General features: G+C 38.1%; 1 protein-coding gene across 11 annotated transcripts in view; it reads right to left on the minus strand.

Moving 5' to 3' along the window:
• MECOM (MDS1 and EVI1 complex locus) overlaps positions 1-26,700 on the minus strand; it is a 569,001-nt gene that overhangs the window by 42,007 nt on the left and 500,294 nt on the right. For 7 of the 11 annotated variants that reach the window (XM_033855448.2, XM_033855444.2, XM_033855447.2 and 4 more), the window contains 3 exons: positions 18,300-18,434; positions 6,106-6,208; positions 2,270-2,486 (listed from right to left, as the gene is read on the minus strand). In XM_033855448.2, the coding sequence (XP_033711339.1) occupies positions 2,270-2,486; positions 6,106-6,208; positions 18,300-18,434 (455 nt within the window). Of the gene's footprint in view, positions 1-2,269; positions 2,487-6,105; positions 6,209-18,299; positions 18,435-19,662; positions 20,464-20,534; positions 20,554-21,090; positions 21,218-21,331; positions 22,103-26,700 lie in introns of those variants that run through there. The other 4 variants (XM_033855450.2, XM_073803885.1, XM_073803886.1 and 1 more) reach the window with 4 other exon arrangements.

Below are 26,700 nucleotides of genomic sequence, written 5' to 3' on the forward strand. Positions count from 1 at the left end.
CTCTTTTTTTGCTTCTTCTAATCCAGCATAAAACCCTTATTGTTCCATGGAATGATCAGCTGTCAGCTAATCAGTGATAGAAAATAAAAAGGCAAGTGGTTCTTGCAAAAGCAAATGTTCATTGCTTTCATAAACACAGAAGTATCCAGTCAGTCATTAATGAAACTTCACTTTTCATAGAATTTTATCCCAATTTATAGAGCTTTGCTTAGCCTTCTGGGTTCAACCTTTGTTTCTCGACCCCCTTTTTTTTTGGAGGGTGGTATTCTTTTCTTAATATTTTACACAAAAGATACAGAACAGAATAATATATCATGTCAAGAAAGGAATTCTCATTTGTTTAACATATAAAACAATATCAGCTTCAATAAAGTGGAAAATATTCAGGGCACATAGGTTCTGCACTGGCTAAATTATATAACCCAAAATATCACCTGGATGACTGATATCAGGTCGCATAGTGACATGATATATCCATCTGGCTGAGCTACTGAAAAGTGAGTTTTGAGGGTTCATCCAATGCCAGATAATGAGGTTTCCTTATTGTTTTCTACTGAATGTTTGACTGAAGGAGCTAAATCGACAGTTGGTTTTGGCATTAAGTAGCACTGACTCAGGCTTAATCTTATACCTAGTCAGAGTAAGAAGCTTTCTCCACCTAAGAAGTACTGCTATACACAACATTTTAGCATTCAGTCTGTCCATTTTTGTTCTATAATATGCTGTCCATTATTTTTTATAATAAAATAGAAGGAAATATACTTACTCTCTGGCATCAGAGATATGGCTTTACAGTATAAGTACTTTTCTTACCTGCTGGTATTTAGTAGTAGGTAAGGAAAGTATTTTCATTTTGGTTTTTAATTTGGACACAGTGTATTTAGGAGACATACTTTGATGGTTTTTGATTACAAATCCATGTTTTACCAAACATACATAACAGATTTATTCTCTATGTGGGTTTTTATTAAGTAGTAAAGATAAGTTTAAAGGGTACTGGGAAAACCCTCTTAGCCCCCAAAATGTTTTCTCTCTAATAGCTAGATTAAGCCTGAATTTTCAAAGCTAGACAGATTCATTCTTTTGACTCAGCCTCCTCAAGGAATGGGTTATACTTGATGCCTTTTTGGTCATCTATGCATTAAAATGGAATGAAACCCTTTCCTACGAGAAGAGAGATGCGGGGCAATCAACAGAGGTGAAAGGAGAAAGAGGAAGAGGAGGCACTAAGGAAAGAAAGGAAACAAAAAGGTAAATTAAAAGAGGTGAGGTGTCCAAGACAAACTGTGAGTAATTCACATCCTTGACTAAGGCCGGCTGATATACTCCCATACCCATTTAAACACAGTGTTTTTATGTTCAGTTGAAATTCTGATTATAGGTTCCAGATTTAAAAGCAAAGTAATGAATACAATTACTAAAATTGTTTGTGGACCAAGGCAAAAACCATTAGGTAGAAAAAACAAACACACAAACAAACAAAAAACTTATTAGCTGGTTAAACACCTTTCTGATCTGAAAGACCATTTTGTAGCATAATTATCAATACAGTTTTCAAAACATAGGTTCCAGGGTTGTTGCTTTCTTTAACAGAAATTTTAAAAATGTTCTTGAATTAAATTCAAAGGGCTATGAAAAGTTAATATTATCACTGAAATATGTTTTCGTTTTGTTAAAAATAAGTATTATAGAATTATTTCATTTAGATCATGTTTACTTTTTCCCTTTTTGAAAATTCAATATTTTCTTCACTGAACATGCTTCTCTTATTCTTTTATATATGTGCAGTTTAGATAAATAGTTGAAATTAAATCCATAGATTACACTGATCTATCAAAAGACTACCTATCTTCATTGAGTAAGTACCAGCACAGTCTCTTTTTTATCGTCTAAATGTTTCTAGAGGGTCGCTTTTCTGTTTGGTGTATAATTAGATGAATTAGCATCATTGTTGCCTCCTCTACTCTTGATACCTCCTCTAAGTTACGTTTTACTATAATGTTAAACTTTCAATTGGCAATAACCCTCCTTAAATAATAAAAGTATTATTTTCTATCTGGCATCAAAATAACTAATTCTAACTTCACTGCAAATATTTGACAGGTGAGAATTTCCAGGGCAAAATGATTTCCGAACGTGTAACTAACACATTTGTCCAGCTCATTGCTGTTCCAAATTTCCCATTTGCATCAATTCTGAAAATTCAGCATAAACATTTTACTGTAGAGTAAATAAACACGTTTTTGTAGTGCAACGTGCCATGTCTAACCTTTGCAAATCGGGAAACACTTGGTCACATTCCTTACACTCCTGAATTGCATGTATCTCTCGGAGATCATTTTCACTCTCGAGTTTTTGTTGAAAGTCCTCCTCTACCATGGAGAATGCCGAGTGGGGTGTGCTGCATGGGAACTTCTGGTGATCCGCTAGTTCAGCCTTGGACTCAAAGAGCTGGTCACAGTCCTCACAGCGGTATTGCCGTTCTTCTGTGAAAAGAATTCAGGTGTTATCAGAACTAGGTGATCAGGAAGTACCACCACACACTGGCAGTTCTTATCGAATTACGGAAGACATAATAGAAATTATTTGGTTGTCCTTTCCACCACTTCCATTTTAACATGGATTAGAAATAGTAAATGTAGGGACTTCCCTGGCGGTCCAGTGGTTAAGACTCCGCACTTCCACCTCAGGGGACACGGGTTTGATCCCTAGTCGGGGAACTAAGATCCCGAATACCGTGCAGTGTGGCAAAAAAAAAAGAAAAGAAAAAAAAAATTAAATGTAAAGAAGCCAGGACAAAGCCTACAACAATAACAGAAGTGATTGCTGTGGCTCCCGTATAGCTTTCTTATCAGATAAAACTTTATGACGAAACCCTTCCAGGGTTTAATATTCACAGGATATTAAAAGTCATAATGACCACTTACTGAGCATCATTATGTCCTCAACCCCGTACATGGATTATTGATATTCCTAAAACCTGACCGTGAGGAATTATATGTCAGATTTGCATCCCAATTTTTAGATGAGGGTAAGGATGCTCAGAGAAGTTCAGTAACCAGTCAGGGATCATAGAGCTAAATGGTTATGTCAGACTTTGAAAACACACCTCTGTTCCATACCCTTCTCGCCGTGCCATGTTACCTGGACGGAACACGGGACAGAGTCCCTATCTGAGCCGTACTTAAACCTGGCTAATATCAATAAACCTGGAAATGCTTTAACATTCGTCATTACTTGTAATGTGACACAGCATGATTTTAGCACTTCTCTAGGCTCATTTATGTTCCCTCAGGGCCAGTGCTAATTGGCATGGCTTTATTAAATAGCCAGCATATCATGCATTTGCACTTTAAATCACTAAGATAAATAAATGGTAATAGTGGGGACCAGAGATAGCAAGGCTATGGAGTGTCAGGGAGTGACGCCATTGTTTCTATTCTTTTTATTGGAATAGCTTTCAGCCCACTCATGAGGCCATACTATGCACTGATCACACAGATATCATCACAGAAGTCCTGCAAACAGCTCACAATGCTGTAAGACACAAAGGACAGCAACACGATACATCATCCCTGTGTTACAGACCTGCAGCCAGGACCTATATCCAGTTATTCACTGACCGAATGCTTTTGAGGGAATATTTTAGCCACCTACTGAATGTGAGGCATTTTGCTAGGGACTGAATACATAAGGAACCCAAGGAGATACCCATGTGAACAACTAGTGTGATACATCTTATGACAGGTGCATGCACAGGCCTAAATTAGGAGCCCAGAGGAATATACCAAATCCATCTATCCTGAGGAAGAGAGGGTTCAGCAAAGATTTTGTAATGAGGAAGAATCAGTCAGGTGAAGCAGGATGAGGGAAGACATTTCAGGCGGTGGGAATACCACGGACCAATGACGAAGGCAAGAAAGAGCAGGGCAGGCTCGTGGAAAGGCGAAGCTATAGTAAAGTGTGACAGGTTTATAGGGTGCATGTAGGGGAGGAGTGGGCAATGAAGTTAGAGAGGGTAGCAGGTCACTAGGGGCTTTTTAGGTCCATGCGAAGAAGGGTACAGGAAAGCCACTGAAAGTTGGAATGCCCCATTGCAGCTTGAGAAGCCAAGCAGAGAGGTCAAACGGGTCGCTGCTGCTGTGATCCATATACGATACTGGTTCTGTTTAAACTAAACCAATAACAAAGGGGCCAGAAAAGTAAAGAAATTAGTATGTAGATTCAGTAGGGTTTGTCACCTTTGGACTTGGTTAAAGAAGAGGGAGCTATTTTAAAATAAATCACCTCAGCTGTAAGACAGGTTTCTCAATAACATAAACTGGGCAATGGAAACGTTTCCTACAGTTTGTGACACTATTCACATGTTTAAGATGTAAATTTAGGATCTCAGCCACCAGTCTGAAAACAAACAACCTCCAGGCCTATGAAAAGGCACAGGCTTTAGAGACAGCAAGACCTCGGTTTGAATGCTACCACTTTCTAGCCATGTGGTCTTGGCCAATTTACTTAGCCTTATATGGCCTCATTTTCCTACCTGTATAATGGAAATAATTCCTTTCTTACAGGTTTGATCTACGTCTAAAAGACTAAACGAGACACTAAATGGAGAGCATAAAACATCTAGCATACAGTAGGTGTACAATGCATGTGTTTTATTTTCTCTTTTCTAAGAAACATTAAATCCTAGAAGTATGAAATACAAATCACCATGTAAACATTATAAACATTATATTTAACATATCGGGTATATGTATGGATATGGGTATGACACATTGAAAATGAAAAGCAACCGATGGGTTCCAGAGTGTTGTAAAGGCAGGTAATTTAGGAATGGTAGCCCTAAAAGAAAAATAGTCACCTCCATTCAGGCTTTTTAGAATAGTACAGTAACCATTTATATTAAAAAAGATAATTGTTTGAAAACCTTTTTAGAGCAAACATTCACTGATGAAAGATGCCTTGTACCAGAGACAGCCCAAATTATTATTTTTTTTTATATCATCTGAACACTCCCTGCCGTCAAAGAGCCCTTTCCCACTGGGTCAGCCTCCCCATTCAGGCTCAAATTCTACCAGGCTAGTTAACAAGTCTGGGTTTCTGAGGCCATTGACTTGTCACAGTTTCTAAGAAGAAAACAAGTTCCAAAAGGCTCCTCAAAATACAACTGGTATAATCTACAAAGAGGCAGAATGCAGCTCAGCCAAAGGAGAAAAATGTTCAGGTAAAGAGCCAGCCAATAGTGGTAGCTTTCTTTGCAGGAGCTGCAGATGCAGAGGCTGAGGTTCTCCTGTTTGGAATGCCAGAGAGATGGGAAGTGGAGTCATCCTCACCTCTCACTGGTAACCCTTCCCAGTGGTTCTTGCAACTATAAAAACACTCTAGAGACACCACTAGATTATGCTAAATCAAATCACATTATATGAGGGGAGAGAAACAGGAAAAAGAAAGAAAAGTCTTAAATGCTCATCCCAATGATACAAATCAATACAAATAAAATTTCCTTTCACTCTTACCTGAATATACATCACTAGTAATTATAATTCTTTCATTTAATTATAATTCTTTTTGATCCCCCCTTCTTTAATTTGGAATAGGTCTCTGACAAATACAAATTCCTCTGGCTCTAAAATTTCCTCATCTGTACTTTTCTCCCAATCCTCATGCCTCCAGCCCTCTCCCATATGGTCACACTGGCTAGGATTTTACTCAAGTAGAAATACTTTTCCCGGTAATAGAACATTAGATGGGGGAAACAACTGCTAGATATACAAAAGCCCAAGACCAAGCTCCCTGAAATGACTTTTGTACAGTGAAAGGACTCTCACTATAGTCTAAGGCATTGACAAAAGGTTGACCTATGTGATGTCCCAGTCCAAATAGCCAAAATTCCTCTGACCTCCATTTCAGAGAAGACCTCTGCCTCCTTTAGCTTCACCGTAATATTAGCCAGATGTCATAGCTACTCTATGAGAAGGAATTTCTTAAACCTGACATTGACTACCCAGGGAAACTAACAAGTACCAAGTGTGACGGACCCTTTGGCATGCTCCATCACAATCTCCAAATGAGGGTGGCGCGGATGGTGGCATGAGTGGTACTAACCGTGGATATCCGGTGCCATAGTGTCATGGGGATAGTCTTCACTCTTCATGAACAGCAGGAGCTCCTCTCCTGGTGCAATGTCTGCAACTACTCTATAAAATATCTTCAAGAGACAATGAAGGGGTGGGGGGAGAGAAAGAGAAGTGAATATTAAGAAAGGGCAAGATATACACTAAGATAACTGTACATTTTCCCGTACCTTAACAAAAATATTCCTTTTTATTTTCATCAAAAGAACTAGCTTTCCTGTTTTATACACTGAGAACTAGCCCTCTGATGACAAATGGAAAGCTGTGACTCTCATGCCAATTCATAAATCTTTTCCAGCTCCCACTTCACAAATCAAATTTTCTTAATGTGAGCCTTGCTGTGTCACATACACCCTATGTAATGTTTAACAAAGAACAATCCCTTCTCTGAATTCCTTACTCTAGGGAGCCACACACATACTCAGAGAGTTGAATGTGTCTTGCGTTATCCAGCAGTGGCCTAGCGAAGACTGGCAGGGGCACAATTACTCCCCTCGAGCATGTTCTCAAAAGTAGCACCTTCTCAACAAGGAGCTTTGAAGGTAATAGGCTGGAGGGACACAACATAAAGAATCATGACAACAAGATCTGTGGAGAACATAGTCAAAGGAGAGCATTTGGTTTTTTAAAAACTGAATCCCTCTTTTACCAATCAAAAGTGCCACTCACGGGCTTCCCTGGTGGCGCAGTGGTTGAGAGTCCGCCTGCCGATGCAGGGGACACGGGTTCGTGCCCCAGTCCGGGAAGATCCCACATGCCGCAGAGTGGCTGGGCCCGTGAGCCATGGCCGCTGAGCATGCGCGTCCGGAGCCTGTGCTCCACAACGGGAGAGGCCACAACAGTGAGAGGCCCACGTAGTGCAAAAAAAAAGTGCCACTCACAGGTCCAGGACCTGCCATCATGACCCAGATACCGATCCCACTCTTTGAAAGCAGGCATTATGCCTTCAATTGATTCCTTTACCAGGGTTTGGGGGTGGTGCTTATTCCTCTTACTTTCTAGCAAAATGCTGATGAGAGGAAGGATTTAAGAAATCCATTAATAACTGACTAAAAAGCAGTGGGGCAAGTGTGGAAAAAACCCTGACCTATAATTTCCAAGAGCTGCCTACCTTTCCCCGACCAGCGTGGTTACCCTAGGTAGGTCATTGCCCAATCACCTTGTCTAGGATTCCGGGTTTCTTCATTTATAAAAGCATTTAATTCTGATTTGCAACATATACAAACATCGAATCATTATGTTGTACACCTGAAACTAATATAATGTTATATGTCAATTATATCTCAATATAAAAAGGATTTAATCATGAAAATATTTAAGGTGGCTTTTCTTTTTAACATATTATGTTCTTAGTTTTTAATTCTATTCTAGGATTATTTATTAAACAACGATTCCGTAACCAGATAGAGGTTATGAAAGAAAGAATAAAGTTATACAGTTAACTGGTGAAAATGAGAACAATTACATTCACACACACTCACACACACACACACACACACACACAAATACCACCAAAAGCAACAATGACAACAATAAAACTAGGGATTCAATTCTGTTCAGTCTCGATGCAATGGGGAGAAAAACCACATAACACAAATTGGCACACCCTACTAAGAAATGGGAAGGATCTATTTTGAGAAGACATTGCTCTACCTGTGGTTTCTTACAGGACCACTTATTTCAAACTGAGAAAAGTTGAGTAATTTAACGTTTTATAAGGTCAACAGAAATGTGCATAACTTTAATTATATTTATCTGTTTATCTCTTGAAAAGCAGGACATTAAACATAAGTACGTGCCTCTTCATTCCAGTAGGTGGCTCTAAACTCCAATTGTTTATTTTTCTTTAAAAAGACCAGAGCACAAAACTGTGCTAAATTCAAAAAAATAACTCAATGAGGAGTATTTTCTGCTTAGTTTCTTTCCTGTCAAAATAAAATCATTTTTTTCATGCAACAGTAACTTAACCACATGAAGTTGCTTTATAGAAAATAACACCAAACATAAAATGTTGCCCTAATATAATATAACCTAAGATTCTTTATCTCTATCCTTAGATAAAATCCAGACTATCTTAGGAAAATTACTCTTTGTTATGTGCTGATTGTATAAAAACCAGAGAATTTACAGTTTGTATCTTATTAACCCTAACGTTCACATCTTCCCTTCTCTGGAAGTACACTCAGAGGAATAATTCTGCTCAAAAAGTTACCAGATTAAAAAAAAAAAAAAAGTGTGCGTTTGCTTTTTCCCCCTAAACTTTCCAGTTAAATGCTTATTAGTGCCCTGTTTCATTCTAGAGTTCTATTTCCCCTTAGAAAACAATAGACTTCTCTCAACAGTTTGAATCACCTCTTCTTTTGGCATCTCTCAAAGGTTTAACTTATTAGCTTCCTTTCCAACAACATGTTGATATTTGAATTGTGACATATTAGAACTTTTCAGTGGCTTCTCGGAAACAGTGATGTTAAAGAGACAATATCCCGAAAGACCATAAAACAGTACAATTGTCGCTTTTGGGGAATGCTGCAGAGACACACATGCCAGATCACTGGAAGAAAGTATTATGATATCATTATTTTCTTTTGAATAATAGAGTCCACTATTAAACATGTCTCTTTTAATTCCATTTTAGATTTACTCAATCCAGTGTGAACAGCCCAAGAAACAAAAGAAAGTGATAGATACACTGTAACTATACATTAGAAAGATAATTCTCTTTGCCGGGACACAGATCACTACTGTAATTTCCCTTTAAGCGTCCAGATTGTCATGTGAAGAATACTGAGTGCATAAAAAATAAAAGACACGGAAGAGCATTGATGTTGGCTTTATTTACTGGAGGTAAAAGGTGATATTCCAGGCCACGAAAGGCAAGGCAAAGCAGAGTGGGTTTTAACTTCAGGGTGTTCTTTTCGATTTTAAGTGAATTTTTATGGTGCTCATGAAACTGAGGTTTGAAAAGAACTGGCAAGAGCCCGAAGTAATGAGGGCAGATTCTGGGCATGCTTCCTCATATCGCAGTAAGAATGTGCCTTGAAGCCCCATCTACCGCCCTTAGAAATCCAGTGCTTTTTTCAAGGTGTTGTTACCACTTGCCATTTCATGATATCTCAACTCTTTGGATTTTACAGAGACTTAAGCAAAATTATGTCTTTGCTCTTATAATTACAGTGGTCCCAAAGTGTAATTTGAATGCTTGAATCCAGAGATGTCTACATACAAAGCTGGTTTATGTTCTAGCAATAACAATACACCAGCAGGCGTTTGAGAAGTGAGAGAAGTAGTTTAAATGAAAACATAATGACAATTTGTTGCCTCGAAACAATTATGTGGGGGAAAGATGGAATGTAATGTTGGAGGAATCAAGCCTTTCAGAAAAAAAAGTTATCGCGTCTATGCTTTTATGTTAGAAAATGGGTCTTTCAGCAAATAAAAATATAATAAAGAACGGAAGTGATTTATGTAGCTTCTCCCGCAGGTTTGTCTATTAAGTATGCTTGACCATGATTATAAAAATGTAATCATAACATCTTTAAAATCAGTGTATTCTCAAAATTTCGGCTATATATTGCAGTCCTATGAATTACATGTCATCTGAGTTATGTACCCGAAGCAGAGACATGACTAATATAACCTCTCTGGGTTTTGTGTTAGATAAAAATGGAAGGGAATCAATTCCTCTGTTAAATTCCATAAAAGAGTTAACAGGTCTCTTCCATCAGGAAGTTTTATGGAAAAAGTTATCTGGAACCAAAATAAAAATGTCCTGGATCTGGGATTTTGTGATGAATTCAACTCAAGTATTTGAAGAGGGGCTCAAAATCTCACTTAGAAAAAGTTGGAATGGATACAAAAGGGTTGTAGATTTATTATTTTGCTGTGTGTCTCTCAGAATGCTCTGCTAGAAGGGAGAAGACAATCTCTCCCAATATAAGGTGAAAAATGAGAGGAATGGGGCCTTTCAGTATAAGAAAATAGGATTATATGAGAATTCCATTTTTTAAAAGTCATGATAAATATTTAAAAACTGTGTTAACTCCTTTAGAGTTTTCTATTTGGTAGCTAATACCAAATTCCAGAAACACAACATGTTATGAACATGACCTAACTCTCCATATATCAGAAACTTTTGAAAGTTGAGGTGGTCTTTTCATTTTATCATAGAAAAAATTTAATTTTTCCAATATCTTGCTGGACTCTTTTTAATTTTTCCAGAAAGCTTTATCTCTGTCCTTGTAAGTATGGATATTATATCTAAATCCCTGAATACTTTAATTTATAAGAATAAATATTATAGTAAATGGTTTGATAGATCTTTCTATATTCTTGTATTTTAAAATTTGCCAAAATATCACGCTAGTGAAATTTCTTAATATTTTTTTAAAAATTCTAAAGCACTCAGATATTTGAAGATAAAACTAGAAATCCCTCAAATTGTTCACTTTTACTACTGGTGAAATTCACAGTTTAAGGCATGAGTATATATTATGCATGTATATAGGAATTACTCTAAAAAATAATTATTATTCTTAATTTATTTTAATCAAACCTTGAAATGGTTCCAAATGTCAAAAGGATATCTGTTCAGTTAATATTCATAAGGCTAAGCTAAAGGTAAAAGGCAGTGGTGATGTGGATTTGATTTAGCAAATTTTAGACTGCCAAAATGTATATTTTCATACAACGTTATATATAAGTATACATGTGCTTGGATATATTATATATTTTATATGTGATTTATAAATGTGGCAAAGTATACATTTTAGGGACATTTTAAAATCTGTACAAGATATTAGTAATCTCATATTTTACATATTAATATAAATTAATATTTAATGGCATGATTAATTATATTATATATCATATAAGTTATATACAATTATATATTTTATAAATTGCATATTATATGTAATATATGTTATAGATAACTATTTATTATAGACAGTTGGAACCGAAATTAATCACACTTTATTAAATATTCATTTTCTTTTGTCATTTAAGCCCAAGAGGACAGCCACTAAAGAGAGTGTGGACAGTTATAAGCATTCTGATAGCAAAGGTAATAGGCTATAAAAGACTTTCAGATTAATTCTGTTTTGTACTGTCACAGCCTGTGTTCAACCGATTCCTCCATCAAATTGATGATGCTACCATTTGTATTTACAGATGGCAATAATGTGGATTCTTGTTTATTATCCTATAAAGTAGAAAAATCTAGAATCTGTCAGACCAGACTTGCTGTCTAGTTTGCTATGCTTGGATCGATTCAAAGTATTATGCTTGTATTACTGAGACAGAAGAAAAATTCAGTGCACAGAGGGAAAACAAGAAAGAAAGAAAACATCATTTACTTTTAAAAAGATGAATAAGGACTCATTGTTATGAATTCCCATTTATTTTTCCTGGTCAAGCACTGGAAGTTTTATTTATGCTTAATAGACTGCATTTGGCATGTCTGAAAATGGCAGAAGTGTGAATTATGAGTGACCTTCAACCTATTCAGGAAGTTGTAATAATTGAAATAATAGAGAAATGTACTCCCTGCAAAACCTGTACCGAGAGACAACTTTTTCAGACTATTGCCGTCTTTTCACTTTGAAGTAGACAGTTGATTTCTTCCTTCCCACCTCCCAACAATCGGCCTGAATGCTTTATTTTCTATAGCTTCATTCAATTTACCAGTCCGAAGGCTAGGAAAAGCTGAATGGAACTTTAATGTTTAGAGTGTGGATAGAAGGGGAGATAAGTGACCATTTGCATGTCTGAACAAAGTCAATATTTGATATGAACACATCTGTCAGTCTTGGTGCTGCAGAGGTAACATCAAGTCCACAGAGACAACGTGTGCATATGTGCTGGCTTTAGGAAACTTGCTCTGGACCCCTGATCTTTCCATAGCAACATGGGAAACCCCTACTCAGGAGGGCAAGAGTGACAAGTTTTTAACCTCTGAAAGAAGGACCCTATTACACATTCTAATCCTGATTAGTAAGAGATAACTAAAAGTGTCTTCAGCAGGCAGAGAATGATGACAGAATGTAAAGATATTTGTCCAACAGAATGTAAGCATTATCGTGGCCAAGCTTCGCTAAAGCAAACCATCCTTAGTTTCCTTAGTTCCTCCAAAGACATAGTATCCCGAATTTGTCTTTAAGGTAACAGTCTAAAGACTATAAAGTATCAACTGAGAAATGTCAGGTACTGTCTTGCTGTATCTGCTTCCAAAACAAAATTATATGTATCCACTGGCTATTTTCAGAACAAAACTACTAATGAAGGAGAAGTTCTGCCCCACACATTTTTATCTCTTCATTAAGAACATGAAGAGAAAGCCAAGTGTAATTTATTGGATGAAACAAAACAGAAAGGATTGACTGTTGACTCTAGTTTGCAAGAACAGGGCAAGTGATAAAGATACACATTATTATACCTGGAGCCTACAGGGTACCCAGCCTGGAAGCCTTGCAAGTTGTCCTGTTAATTAACCTCTAAGGATCTCTCTACAGACCCCACAAGAAATATTCATTAGACACCTGTCTTTAATGTGGCCATTTTGTCTGACTATATGAAAACTGATCATTCTGAACAGTTTCAGAATGCTTGGAAAGTCAGGAAGCTAAAGATCCTCTTTGGGTTTTTTACTAGACTGGAGGTGTTTCTTGTGTTCTTGACCAACATGTTTTCCTCCTTGACGACTGGCTTGTAATGAATTCTGACAACTATCTTTTTGGTACCATTCCAGAAATAGCTGGAGTCTGGTATGGTTGTGATGCTTTTAGATCTTCCTGAATGAAAAGTGTTGTGTACATGCAAATATTAATTACTTAGAATGTGCAGATCATCTTTTTTCAATTTACGTGGTTTGTGCGTCTTGGTAAAAATTCCTAGTCTGTGTAGTGCGATGGCAGGGTTGTGTGCTGGGCATAATTACATGAGGGAAACTTTTCTGTGGGGAGGGGATGCTATTTGTTTTATCATGTAAATATCAAATGACAGACTATGTCTGAGACAGTTTCATCTTCGGGTGAAGGAAGTAACTTATCAGCCAGACAGCATCCCCCCAAAGTCAGCTTAGGCACCGTTCACAAAGCCAGTCTCTGGGTATTGCCAGCTGGCATTCATCTTAAAACAGCAGAGCATAACTTTGGTATAAAAGTGGAACTTGACTTAAAAGCAAAGCAAAGAAAATGGCCAAAGCCAATAATAATTTTAACATCAAAAGAGGTCATAGAAAATGTGGACAGAAATCCTTGTAAAGGAAGAGCAAATTAACAAATTACCTGACAGTTGACGCAAACATGTTGAAAAAGTAGAGAGAGGCTAAGATACTACATTTTGCTTTTTTGCACAAATTGCATTAATTGAATGATGTAGGCATACATTTTTTTTTCAGTAAAAAGCCAAAGAAAATAACTTGATAACTGAGTCCATAATAAGCCTGCAATAATAATACTGTTATAGTGTCACAGCAGCCTGATAGCACCGCTGACGTGGACCCAGGGAGAGGGAAAGTGGGTGTGCCAGTTCGGCCATGATGGTCCTGGAAGCAGTTAAAACTTTATAAGGTAAAGCACAAACGAGAACAATGCCTGATCCAACTGAAAACACTGTAGCATCTTGCTGCTGTTCCTCAACGACAAGGGAGCTGGCAGAATCCTCTAAGTGAATTCTGACCTTGTATTCTCTGAAGGGCACTCCTTCTTCTAGATCTTATTTCTTCAAAATATACATCGGGCATTAGATAATCTCTTATCAACACATTTTGTTTTCTTCAGAGGGAACAGCAGACTTCTCTTAGTCTACTTACTAAATACCAGCTGTCAAGGGCCTGTTTAAAAATGAAAGGACTTATCACCTTGTGTAAATGACAAGATTAATAATGTCTTGGGTTTCTGAGAACTTTATTCCACTTGTAGACCATGTTAGGGCAGGCCAAGAGCTTGAATGAAATTGCGTTCCTTTCTGTGATGCACACCTATAAAATGTTACCCCAAATCACATGCCCAGATCTTTCTCATTACCATGAGTGGAAAGGTAGGTCTTGTGTAAGTCGAAAAAGTTCACTTACACGAATTGGGCTATAGTGACCTGTCTGATTACAACGAAAATGGTCTCACCATGAAGAAGTATTAGAGAAAAACTTGTGTCCAGAGAGCTATTTCGTAAGTACACTAAACTTGTGAACATATCCTGGATAAGAACTGGCCTGATGTGAGGTACCTAGGGGTCTGTGGGTCCACTTGCCTTTGATCTAGGTGAAGGGTATAGCAATGTGGAGGTCTGAGGAAACTCATCAAAGGATGGAGGGAAAGGTGGGAGCAGGGTGAGAGCAACTCTAATGCCACATGCTCCCTCCACCCATCAAAATGGGTGTAAAAGTAAGATATCTACAAGACAACGAAGAGAAGGACATCAAAATATCCAGATTTAAAAGCAAACACTCAGTAAATCATCTAGGTGTCTGGCCCACTTGACGTTAAACACATGGGTGCTTCCAGATGTAATGAAATCTCTGGATAATTAATAAACCATTTTCATGCTTCCTCTACATATTCGGTCCTCTTGAGGACCTGTTCTGGAAAGAACTTTCATTATCCAATTCTCTGCTTTTCCTTCTGCTCTGATCTACCTCCCAGTGCCAGTTCTGGATCCTCAACCAGGCGTAATTCAGACCATTAAAATGTAAAGATATTGACGCATTGTCTGTCTCAGTAAAAATGTCCAGCTAAAGCTTGTGCCGCAGCAGTATAGCTATGTAACACTGTACAAAAACTTTAAGGAATAAGGGGAAACATAATTAGGACTTCAAGGATAAAGAGCCTTGGGTGTTTTTAGTGGATCTACTATTTTATGACTGGAGTGTGACTTAATTTACTAGTGTCTTTGGCGTGGCCTTCTTTTACAAAGATAAATTACCGTAGTTAATACAATATTTTCGGGGGGGATAAGGATATCAGTCAGAAGCTGCAGCTACTTAGAAATTATGGTTTAGCAAGTATGCCAGTGTTTTCAGAATTTCTATCTCCAAAAACATCACTGCAATAATTCTGAAAACATGCAATGAAAAAGACATCTAAAAACAATAAACTCGAGTCTTCTAGGCAGCACTGTCAAGAAAAAAGCTGCCACAAAGCTCACTCTGGCCTGAAAAAAAGAAATCTGCAATAACATAACTTGCAGAATCTATTGGAAGATTTAAACTCTGAAAAATCCCCTCAGATAAAATGCTTGTAGAGAGGTATTAGGAAAATGTTCATTGAATAGCCTTTGCCTTTAGGATACAAAACAGATTGCACACTTTATCAGCTTTACCTGAAAATCTAAACCTAGGCTGTTTCTAAGTACCTCATCACCCCAAACAAATCAAATACAAGTTTTACCCAAGACAACGTGTTTTGACTGTCCCACTATGATCAAACTGTATTATCACGTTTAGCAGACACATTAATTCTCTTTTGTAGAACTCCTTCACATCATTATAAAACGGATCCAAATTGACTAAACTTGATCTTGAATATTAGAATTTTAAAAAATACATATCTTTGCAAAAGTGAACTATAATTTATACCCTCCTTTTTGTTTTAGGTCATCTTTTCCCTTCTTTGTTGGATGCCCTAATTATTACAATGACTAGCTTGCAGTTGAAAGATTCCCCTGAAATTCTTCATTTTTAAAGCCCAGGACTTCTTTAAAATTCATTTTATAAACTTGAGCTCTATCTAAGAATCAGAGCAAAGAGGAACACTTTTTACAGTTTTTTGTCACGTGCTTAATTTGCTTTTGTGTGTGCAGGTGAGTTGATGTTGTTAATGCTTAATAATTACTCCTGATCCAGGGTGTCTCTTTATATCTGGATATTAAATAATATGTCACACAGTGGGAGCGTTCATTATGAGATGAGTTGTGCTTATTCACCATTTGGCAGCTCCTATATTCCTCACAGAAAACGGAGTGAAAAAATAGACCTAGAGAATCTCTTTAGTCAGCTCTTTTATCATTGTACCTAGTCCAACATTCACATTTCAAAGCTGCCTGGAATTGCTAGTCTTAATTGGCTTTTAGAAAAGATGCATACATGCTTATAGATGAGTGTGTTTACAATACATGCATACACGATTTTGATGTCTGCTCTCGTTTGTCTTGTCAACTGGGTTGAGTGTGATTGTATGCATATCTGCCTATCACACAAATATGACTTTTACCTCTGACTTTCCTCTCATCGTTTATGGGTGAACTTACTTGACCATATAATGTCAATTTCACAACTATGTTATTTGATATGTACTCTCTTACCATCTTTGAGTTCTGCCAGCATAATACATAAGTTTAAAATGAGAACTTACAGAAATAATAGTGTATGTCTAATATTGGCCTTTTATGGTTTTCCTGATTAACTATTTTCCCTGATTCTTCAGTTAAAGTATGTAAACATGCTCTTCATTCAGATACAAAACCATCATATTTTCTTTCGAAAGCAATGCATTTTACAATGTGTACCTCAAAAGTAACCATGTGAAAATGATAAATGCCTACTCTAATAAGCAATCTAATTCATACTTAAGAACATCAAAATAGTCTCCTTTTTTAATGAGATCACAATTCCCAAGGACAAGAGTATATTTATTAAAAAATATGAGACCCATAACTATTAAATGAAAAAATGTATTGGCCACAAGTCTCATTCTTCAACCATCTTTTCACTGATCCTACCACAGTTTTATCTGTCTAAGGAAATAGTTCCTGTTGTCAGTAAATATGGATAGCAAATAATTGTTATGATATAATTACATTATTTCATCTTACAGCTGCCTTTTGAGGTCTTCCAGTTCCTTTTTTAGGAAGCATCACACGCACAATTCCCTCATTTACAACACCTATGTAATTCCCACACCTACATATAGTCAGTGCTCAGAAATGTTTGTTGTTGATGGTGACAGTAACTCATATGACGGACTTGGGGTATTTTCTGCTTACGATCAATAGCTAATTTAATAATGTTTTCCTTTGTCAATAATGTCTCTTGTTTTCTTACAACAAAGGGAAAAAACAGTTGATTGGTTTATTATTTTTGATATATGTTGAAGATTTTAAAATGATTCCCATTTAAACCTAATTTTATAATTTACTACCTCTTATACAGTTTAGTCAGTAAAAATTATCTAGGAGCTGGTAAAATGCCAAAGAATAATCTCATAACAATGATTGAAACAGAGTCTTAGACCATATGACGCTAGCATTACTTACCAACTTTCAAATGGAAACATCTAATTTAAACTTTTCTTTTTCTTGGTGGTGATTTTCATAGTAGATTTGCCAAGCAACCATTTTAATATGGTCTTTGAAACATATCTGATTTACACAACCATCGGTTTAAAAGAAATAAATGATGATAATATAACTATATTCTAACTCAACGATGTTTATAAAACAAAAATTAGCAGGTTGAAGTTCTTGTTGTTTTAAGTATTGTCATACTAAGTTACAAGATTCATAACCTCACTTTATTGGGTGCAAAATATGTTTCTTGATATTTTCATGATCTTGTTTCATAGTTATTGTTATTAAAGTTAACCTCACTGCATGAGCCTCCATAAAGCAATTTCCAGCAGTGATACATTTAAACATTTCACATAAACAACAAGAAAAAGCTGTTATTTGATTAATCTAAAAGGGTTTCTCGTTTATAATTAGGCAAATCAAATGCATAATCAGACAAGTTCACACGTAGATCATACATATACTACTACCTATTATTTAAAATAAAATCTATATAATATTTCAAGTGTATCACTTCCAATTTCTGCAGAAATTCAGTGTTCTTGATTAGTTCAGTACTTTCTATGAATGTCTCCTTATTACGATAGCAAAGGAAAAAAAAGGTAAAGAACAGCTACTAATAAGTAGTATTCAGGTTTTAAATCATTCAGTCATTCCCAGAAAACTAGAGCATTGATGAAGTTTACTAGCACAAAATGAAAAAACTACCCAAAAAAGAAGTACTGAAAATGACTTTATACTGCATCTTATATTTGGGCATTACCTTTCACCATATCGACAAACAGGCCACAAGGGTCTACTGAAGCTCACTGTTATTTTTATTCTTCAGGCTTCACTGATACTTTAGTGCTCTCCAAGAAAGACAAGAAAATCTTTACAACATACCTGATCATTTATCTGGCATGCAACGAGGTTGTGCTGATCATAACAGCCAGCGAACCTGATGTACTTGAGCCAGCTTCCTACATCTGGTTGACTAGCATCTATGCAGAACTTCACATTGCAAAACTCATCTAAGATCTAGAAGGAAGAAGACGAGAACAATCAATTCCCATTATCAGTTCATTCATTAGAATGGTTAATTGCTTGAAAATATTTTATTCAAATGTATGTTTCCTCCTTTGAATCCTTAAGAGAATAAAAGTCAGACAGCATGCATATTAATAAAGAAGGAATAATAATAAGTTATCTTAGAAGTGGCAATGTACTGCCTTTAAAGGAACAAAGCAATTGTAAATTATTACAAAAAATGATTAGTTGGTTTTAAAAATGCTCGATTCCTTGTTATGAATGAATGAGTGCTATTGCCTTAATTTTATCCCATGTGATTTTCATGAAAAATAATATTGAACAGCATATATTAACATAATATTTCTAAACTATACAAGTCAATATTTTAGGTTCAGATAATCTTCCCTCGTAAGTGTATACTTTCACATTTTTTGCACTTTAAATTAGTGCAGTTTAAAAACTTTAATCCAAATATTGTCAAATTCCTTTTCAGTTTGCATTGCACTACCGTGAAACAAATCACACCCGTAATTGAAGAAGATAATAAGATTTGTCTCACTGATGCTTCCCACCAAACTAAAGAAAAACAAATGAAAATAAATAGTTGGTAAACACTTGTGCAAAATATGTCAACCTAAAGTTTTAGGTAACACATGCCAATGCACATTTCAATTTTATGTTTCATAAGTAAAATACCAAAACTGGCTTGTGAACAAGTAAAAAATATGTAAGAATATTGACATAAATTGCCATCATTATATACGGTTGTGTATGTTAGTGTTGTTATTTTTCATGAGATTTTATGTTTGGTCTATGCTAAATATTAATCACTACTCAGGATACCTATTAAACAAAAATTAAGATGGGAAGTGTCCATTTTTAAGGTCTTGTCTACCGAAAGGAGGCTATTCGGATTCAATAGTAGCAATAATGTTTTATACATCAATATTAAAAGCTGCATAGTTGTTCACCTGATGGTAAATAACTAGAAAGTCTGGTAATGTTAATGTCAATCAGTTAGCGCAAACTTGAGGAAGTTTCCTATCAAAGACTAAACAATATAGTCTAGAACATTAATTGATGAATTAAATAACCCCCTCCCCGCCCCCCCCCCCCAGAACTCTGCTGTATCTATACCTATAAAAGTTAAAACTAAACACTCGGGTGCATAGACCAAAAGCAATTTTGCACAGAATTCAGGTAATCACCCAGTTGCAGATCCAAGTCATTAACTCACCACAAACTTCAAGAAGAAGCCCAGGACTCTGAGGGCTCTAGTCAAGAGGCATTATGCATAAGCCTTTGGCCATGAGGCAATTAAAGGGCAATAAGTAGTCCCACAATTTTAAAAAGAAAAATTGAAACATAAGATAGGAATAATAATTGACACACACCACACACACACACACACACACACATACACAATCAAGTCTTTTTCAAGGAGGCCTCTTCGCACCACCACCAACAAAAAGTCTATGTTAAATACCCTCTCTAGTGAGAAGAACAGATTTTAACAATTTCTCATTTATAAAATTACAAACTTTAAGTTGTTTTCTTCAACTTTCAATGCTGAGCAGCTTAAATGGCAACTTGAGATTACCCCCCTCCTCACATGTCTGGAAACATAAATAACATCTGCAATACACACTTTAAAACAGTAAAAGGTTGGGATTGTTGTTTTATTTTTTAGTTTGTCTGATTTCTGGTTGATATTTGCTGTTTGTTTTCTTGACTAGCTCCCCTCCCCCCCCAAAAAAGGTAGTTCTACTAACACACTAGAGAAATATTTAATGAAGGAAACAGGGTGAAGGCAGTGAAATGCAACACCAATTCCATTTCATATTTGCAGAAAGACATGGGAAACTTATTAATTTCAAAGTCAAAAATCATTTATCCCCTTAGCTTTCTAGCATTCCCTTTTTGCGAGGGTTAAGTACTGCATATGCACATAAAAATTCTAGGTGTAAGTTTACTCCGTGTTAACATTATTGCCATTGCCACTGTCAACAGTGAAATTAATTTAAAAACAGGTTCATTTCCAAAGAATGTCTTTTTACATACATGTAATATGATTATTCAAATATTTCACCAAAGTATTAACTTTCTTACTCTCCGTATTCTTGCCCCAAGACAAAAGCTTAACTTTCTCCAGAAACCTTTCCCCCCTGGGTGAATTATTCGCTTCTGATTTGCTAACACAACTGCATTTGTCTCCCAAATGTCTTAATCGTCTCGGAAATCTCGAATAAAATAAAGTAACAACACATCTTCTGTCATTTCATCGAACACACTCCTGTGTTTTTAAAAGCTGTCAAGTTCCAAAGATAGTTAAAAAAAAAAAATTCCCTTTAGGTGGACTTTAGAGAAAGGCCCTTTCAAAAATCCAACAGCGAAAGGAAAAAAAAAAAAATCCCCACAATCTAGCCAAAGGGTCCGAATGTGACTTTCTCGCGAAGCAGCACACGATGTTGGACAGCAAAGCTGTTACTTGGCAAGGTGGAACTCGGCCGAAAGCGGCTCCAAAGTCGCGTGGCCGGTGCCAGGAATTCAGATTTTGGCAACCCCACCTTCTCAGTCCCTGATACCGACGGACAGACACACGGAGGGAGGGGAAGGAGGAGAAGAGCGCGAGGAAAGGAGGCCGACAGCCGGGAGAGAGACCCACCGAAGGCCGGACGACCCACCCCGGAGACGCGTCCAGACCACACCGTTGCACAGGAGGAACAAGGAAATCGCCAGTCCCGGCAACGTAGATAAGCACAGGGCTCCGCGAGACTGCGGGCAAGTAGGAAAAGAAGGCTGGGGGGCGGGGGGCGCCCCGGAGAAGGGGTGCCAAGGCAGGAAACTGTCCCAAGTAACAAACTGCACATCGCCAGGACTTCTTTTTTTAAAGTGAGTTCTCTTACCTTAAGATTTCTATGGCCTCAACTCAGCAATAAAAGGCAATCACAGAAGAATTAAAACAAACAAAATAAAATAATCAGCCGCCCCCAGGTTTCCTGCACGAAAATCCTTTCATACGATCCCGAGCCACATTTCGAGATGTTTTTTAAAAAAAAAAGCCTCGCGTCTCGATTTCCGAATGGTCTCTGATAACTTTGTCCGTCTCTAGGATCTGCTCGCCAGGACCACGCGTTTCAGATTTATTGTCCGCCAACAGTGTATTTTTAAGACCAGAAATGAAGTCTCCTCTCGTCTGGGTGACCCGAGTTTGGTGTGTTTTGGCTTTTTTCCCCCTTCCTAAATGAGTTCCGAGCTATTCCTTCTGGTTCACATCACCTCCCTCTTTTCTCACTTTCTCTTGCTCTTATCAGCCCGATGTGTAATGAAAGTTATCTGAAACCCACTAAAACTTCTTCCACTTCTCTCTCCCAGTTCCAAGGTGGTGGTGGTGGTGCGGGGGGGGAGATACAAGCAGGAGGAGGAGAGTTTGAAAAGGTGGGGGGCCTGGGGAGGCGAGGGGAGCTCTAGCCCCCTTTCTGATCCTCCGCTGCGCCTTCCCCGGTCCTAGACCCTCACGGGATCGTCCCCTTTCGCAACTCGTAGCTCAGCCGCTGGGTTTCTATTTCATGAACTGTCTCTTTAAAGAGGATCTGCTCGGCCATCCAGAAAGAACCCGGGGCGAGGGAGAAAGGGAGCTATCTCCCGCCGCCCAGAGTGATCGGAAGCCAGACAGGCTCCTCTTTCAGTAAATTTTTAAAGTGACAGCAGCCTCCTCTGGCGAGAGAGGTCACAAAAAGGTCGCCAAGACTCAGTCCTATAGGGACAGACTGATTACGGATGCACCATCCCCCTTAAACATGTAGATTTCTCTGGGTAAACAACCAATGGGGAGATCTCGCCAGGCAGGATTTCTTTCCCCAGGGAAATATCCTCTGTTTCGGTGCCCTGAAAGCACAAGTGTGTGTGTGTGTGTGTGTGTGTGTGTTGGGGGATGGGAGTAATGGGGTGGAGAAGGGCTTTCGGGGTGTGAGGGTGTGTGCACGAGGCTGGGGGTGAGGCGCTGGAGGGGGCGAGGAGGAGGTTTAGGGTGAAGAGACGCTGGCTCACGCTAACCATAATTACTTTAGAAATGCTCCGAAAACAGTAGCCTAAAAAGTTGAAAAGGACATTTCCAGTTTTCTGTTAAGTATTTATTATTATTATTGAAATTCGTACTTTGATTTTTCCCTCCATTATCATAGTTAGGTCAGCAGAAGAGCATGCTACTTTTTAAATCATATTTTTCTTAGAAGAAGGAATTTAAAAATCTGAAACATTATTTGCATATAACCTGCCCAAATAGCGTATTAGGGGCTTAGAGAGGTAGACGATTGTCTGGTGAGTTTTTGCTATTTTCTCTGATACATTAACTAAAACATCATGTATGCCCCAAAGTGGAACTGATACCTCAGATTATTTTTTAACTTTTAACATCATTAAGTGTTGTTTTGGGGGAATCAGTACTATATGGTGATTAATAATTTTCTAATATATATGATCAGCTTTTATCAACACATTCCAGAAACAACATTGGAATAAAGAATATAGGGAATGCGTGGCAAAATAAAAGTGTCTACGGATTTACTCCAGCCAAGCTTGGAAATTTTAGTAATATCCATCGGTTAAATGGAAATAAACGCTTTTTATCACAAAACTCCATTCATAAAAACAAATGGACAAAATCCAACTTCTCAGCTCAACAATGGAAAGTTAAGCAAAGTAAGCGAATCAAGGGACACTTGAGGGGGAGGGGTGAAGAGAGACGGGATGGAAAGCGCGTCTATGTTAAACTTCATCTGCAAACGGAGACGGTACAAGTCCCTTTTTGTTTTCTCCAAGTGCAAATAGACGTGTAAATCTAGTAGATCTGTATTTCCCCAAAATGCTGATTTAAAAACAAAAATAGTAACAAAAGGGAGGGATGGGGGGGAAGAACATGACAAGAGGTGGTGACTAATTCGTTTTGGTGGCCTGTTATCTGTGACATTGAACTGTTATTTCAGATAATGGCCATTGTTTGCGGGAAAATCGCACAGCAATGGTAGGTAGGACAGGAAAAATCCTTTGTAAATAACCTAAAACCCGGCCAGATATTCCCATAGAGTTCGGCGCTTGAGAACCTTTAACAGCTCCGGGCTTGCTGCTGCCATTGATTTCCTGCCCTTCCTCAACTTGCCCATTGTAGGAGCTCCCCCAACGCTTTTTTTTTTTTTTTTAATTTAGCCATAAATTAGACCGGCTCGAGCTATGAGCTGTTCTATTTTCTTCCTGTCAGGATGAGGGATTTGTTTTATGATGCATTGTGTGTTAAATACAAGTAATCTGGGGAACCGATTGCTCCAGACAGTGCGGCCTGATCAGGGGGTCTGAGAGCTCAACGCCCCAATTCCCCGCCCTAGTCTCTGGCCCCCACCTCCTTGCCCTTTACAAAGCTGCTCTGAAAAGGAGGAAACGTCGGTGGATAAACAAAAGTTCGTATGGAATCAGTGGCAGGTCCTGGCTAAATTAGGAATCGTGGAAAGGGCCTCGGAGTTTTTTCCCTTATATTGGGTTCGGGTGGGGGAGGCGGGGCGACTTTCAAGGTCTGGGCACTTGCAGGTGCGTCAGGAGGCCGGTAGATGGCGTTGCGCCCCGAATTAAGTAGCGGCGCTGGCGGCTCCAGCCACCCAGGTGAACCCGCCGCCGCCCGCCGGGTGCCGGCAGCCGAGCTCTGCCCTCCGCCTCCCGCGCCATCCTGCGCCTTCCGGAGCCTCAATACCGGATGGGTGCACCCTGCAGTACAGACCCGCAGACACGGACCTGAGCTAAGGCTATTGCTACGCATGAAATTCTCTTCCTCAGATAGAGCCAAAAGAGTTAACACTTTCTTTCTAAGTCCTTGGAAGATTGATCTAGAGAGATAGGGGATTATTTAGCCTTATCATTATTATTTTATTAATGTCATCATCCTCAGTCTGGTTCTCCACTGAATAACTTGTGAGAAAGACTAAAGGACCTCGGCAAACATCAGATCTCAGTATTTCTTCTCTCTCTCTCTCCTCTCCCTCTCGTTCCCCCACCCCCGCTCCCTCCCCTCTTTGACTCTACTGTGATAACTTCACGGACCTCGCTTTTTCCTGACGACGCAACTTGAAGTTTAAAAATGGGGTCCTGTAATCCCAGAGTAGCTAGAAGGGCTTTGATTCTCATGAAAGGAGCCTCTGGCTATTTCAATAATAACCCTTTAGGACAAGACCCTAACCTGCCTCCCCTGATCAAAAGTGACACGAAAGAGGAGCCGGAGGGCTGGAGGAAAAGGTTTTTGCAGTGGGGGGCTTGCTTTGCTCCCCGGTTAACTGGCTCAACATCAGGAGGTTTCTAAAACAATAAACAAATACAAGGAGACAAATACCACCACCAATTCCCTTTATTCCTTGGGATTTCTGGTGAAATCTGTTTACAGTAGTTCCCAGTTACAAATTAGTCTGCAAAAGCTGCTGTCTGCTCAGCAGTAATCAGTAACATGCGTGTTCTGCAGTGTTTAGCGCTGCCCTTGAAATGGGCTATTAAAAATAATGGTTTTACTATAATCTCAAACCAGCTTTAATTTGCAAACATGTATCAGCACAGATGATCTATGTATTAAGGGAACGGAACAGGAGAACGTACAACAACAAATGTACAGTTGAAAAGCAGAACACAGAGTGATTTGGTGGCAATGTTTTTTAAAAAGAATCATACTTTAAAAACATGTTTCCAGAAGGAATGATTGTTTTTTCTGCCCTGTTCTGTTAATTGTTGTTTACCAGGAAAAAGGCATTGGAAAATATGAGGTTTGAGTGTGACTTGATAGATTTTCTGGGAGCTGTAAAGATCCCCCTTTGGCTGATGGCAGGGCTGGGGTGGGAGAGGTTAATGTGTTTTCTTCCTGGTCTGAAAAGGGCATAAACCCTCCTCAGGCCCCTTCCTTCCTCCCCCATCTGCGTGGATTGCAGAATCTTTAAAGGGCTCAAAGATTTCCAATAAGGCCACTGGCTCTGCCTTCATTGTGTAACTGTTTATTTAAAATAAGTCAATATATTAGTTAAAGCAGTAAGAAGTTAGTACTCCAGTATTCAAGTGATTCCCACAAGACTGTAAGCTGATGCCTCTTTTAAGCCTTAAACTTCATGGTTGTCCCAGAAGTAAAAGTTCTGCTAATGGAGACCCTATGGGCATGGTACATTCCAGCACATCATTAAAGGAAAGAAAAGCAGTCCAGCCAAAGCCAGATGAAATGACTGCACTGTCCACTTTTAATAGGCTTCCTGTGGACAAACAACCCTGTAACACTCTACAGAGGACAATATTTAAATACAAGACAACTTGCTAGCAGTTTTCAATACCATAAAGTTAATAAAGTATGTTCCCATTCACCCTGACATTATGTTTTTAGTTTATAGAGGAAGGCACTTTATAACCTCAGCCTAAGTAGAGTTCCCTTAATTCTGTAGATTTGGGTTTCTTGAGGACGCTAAATATACACTGAGCTCCAAGCCTGACATTTTTGTTTTAACACTGTTTTGTTTTGGGGTTTTTTTTGAGTTTTTGGTGGGGTTTTTTTAATTTGTTTGTTGTTTTTTGTAGCTTTTCAAGAACATACAAGTGCATTTTTACATTTCTCAAGTTCAGTTTCATTCATAGAGATCCTGTTAAATCCTGTTGCACACAGCTCACATCAAGAAGCATGAAATAATCTGAGAAATTGACATTTGGCTGAATAACTGCTTGCTAATTAAATTAGCTTCATGTATGGATATTGATGTGTGTTTAAAAAGAAAATCAATGCTTCCTTTTCCACATCAGAATCGGATTTTGTAAAATCTTACCTAACTTAACTGATACAAAGCTAAGAAAAAAATATAAGTACATCTTTAGGACTCAAGAGATTTCCCACTGATTCGCATATAAATATTTCTCCCAATACAGAAACTCCAATTTGTCTCTCCTCTTTCCTTCCCTCCAAATTCTTGACCACCTACAATTCCTTCTGTCAAATCTTTTTACTTAATAGGTAAGGCTTGTAATGAAGAATCACATTTAGGCAAGATAAACTAGATTGGGAAGCCACGGAATCAAAGGTAATATTTTGTTTAATTTTAATTTATATGTTTTAGTCAGGGGAGTATTCCACAAGCTTGGCTCCCTAAACTTAAAGATGAATCCTGTCATGTTGGGTAGGTAGACCCAGCAAAAAAAACGGTCGCGCACAATAAGAGTTTACAAACAAAAAGTGCTCTGGGTGTCCGGTCACCAACGTACATTATTACCACTG

The sequence above is a fragment of the Tursiops truncatus genome, chromosome 4 (genome assembly GCF_011762595.2).
Source record: "Tursiops truncatus isolate mTurTru1 chromosome 4, mTurTru1.mat.Y, whole genome shotgun sequence".
NCBI classification, from domain to species: domain Eukaryota; kingdom Metazoa; phylum Chordata; class Mammalia; order Artiodactyla; family Delphinidae; genus Tursiops; species Tursiops truncatus.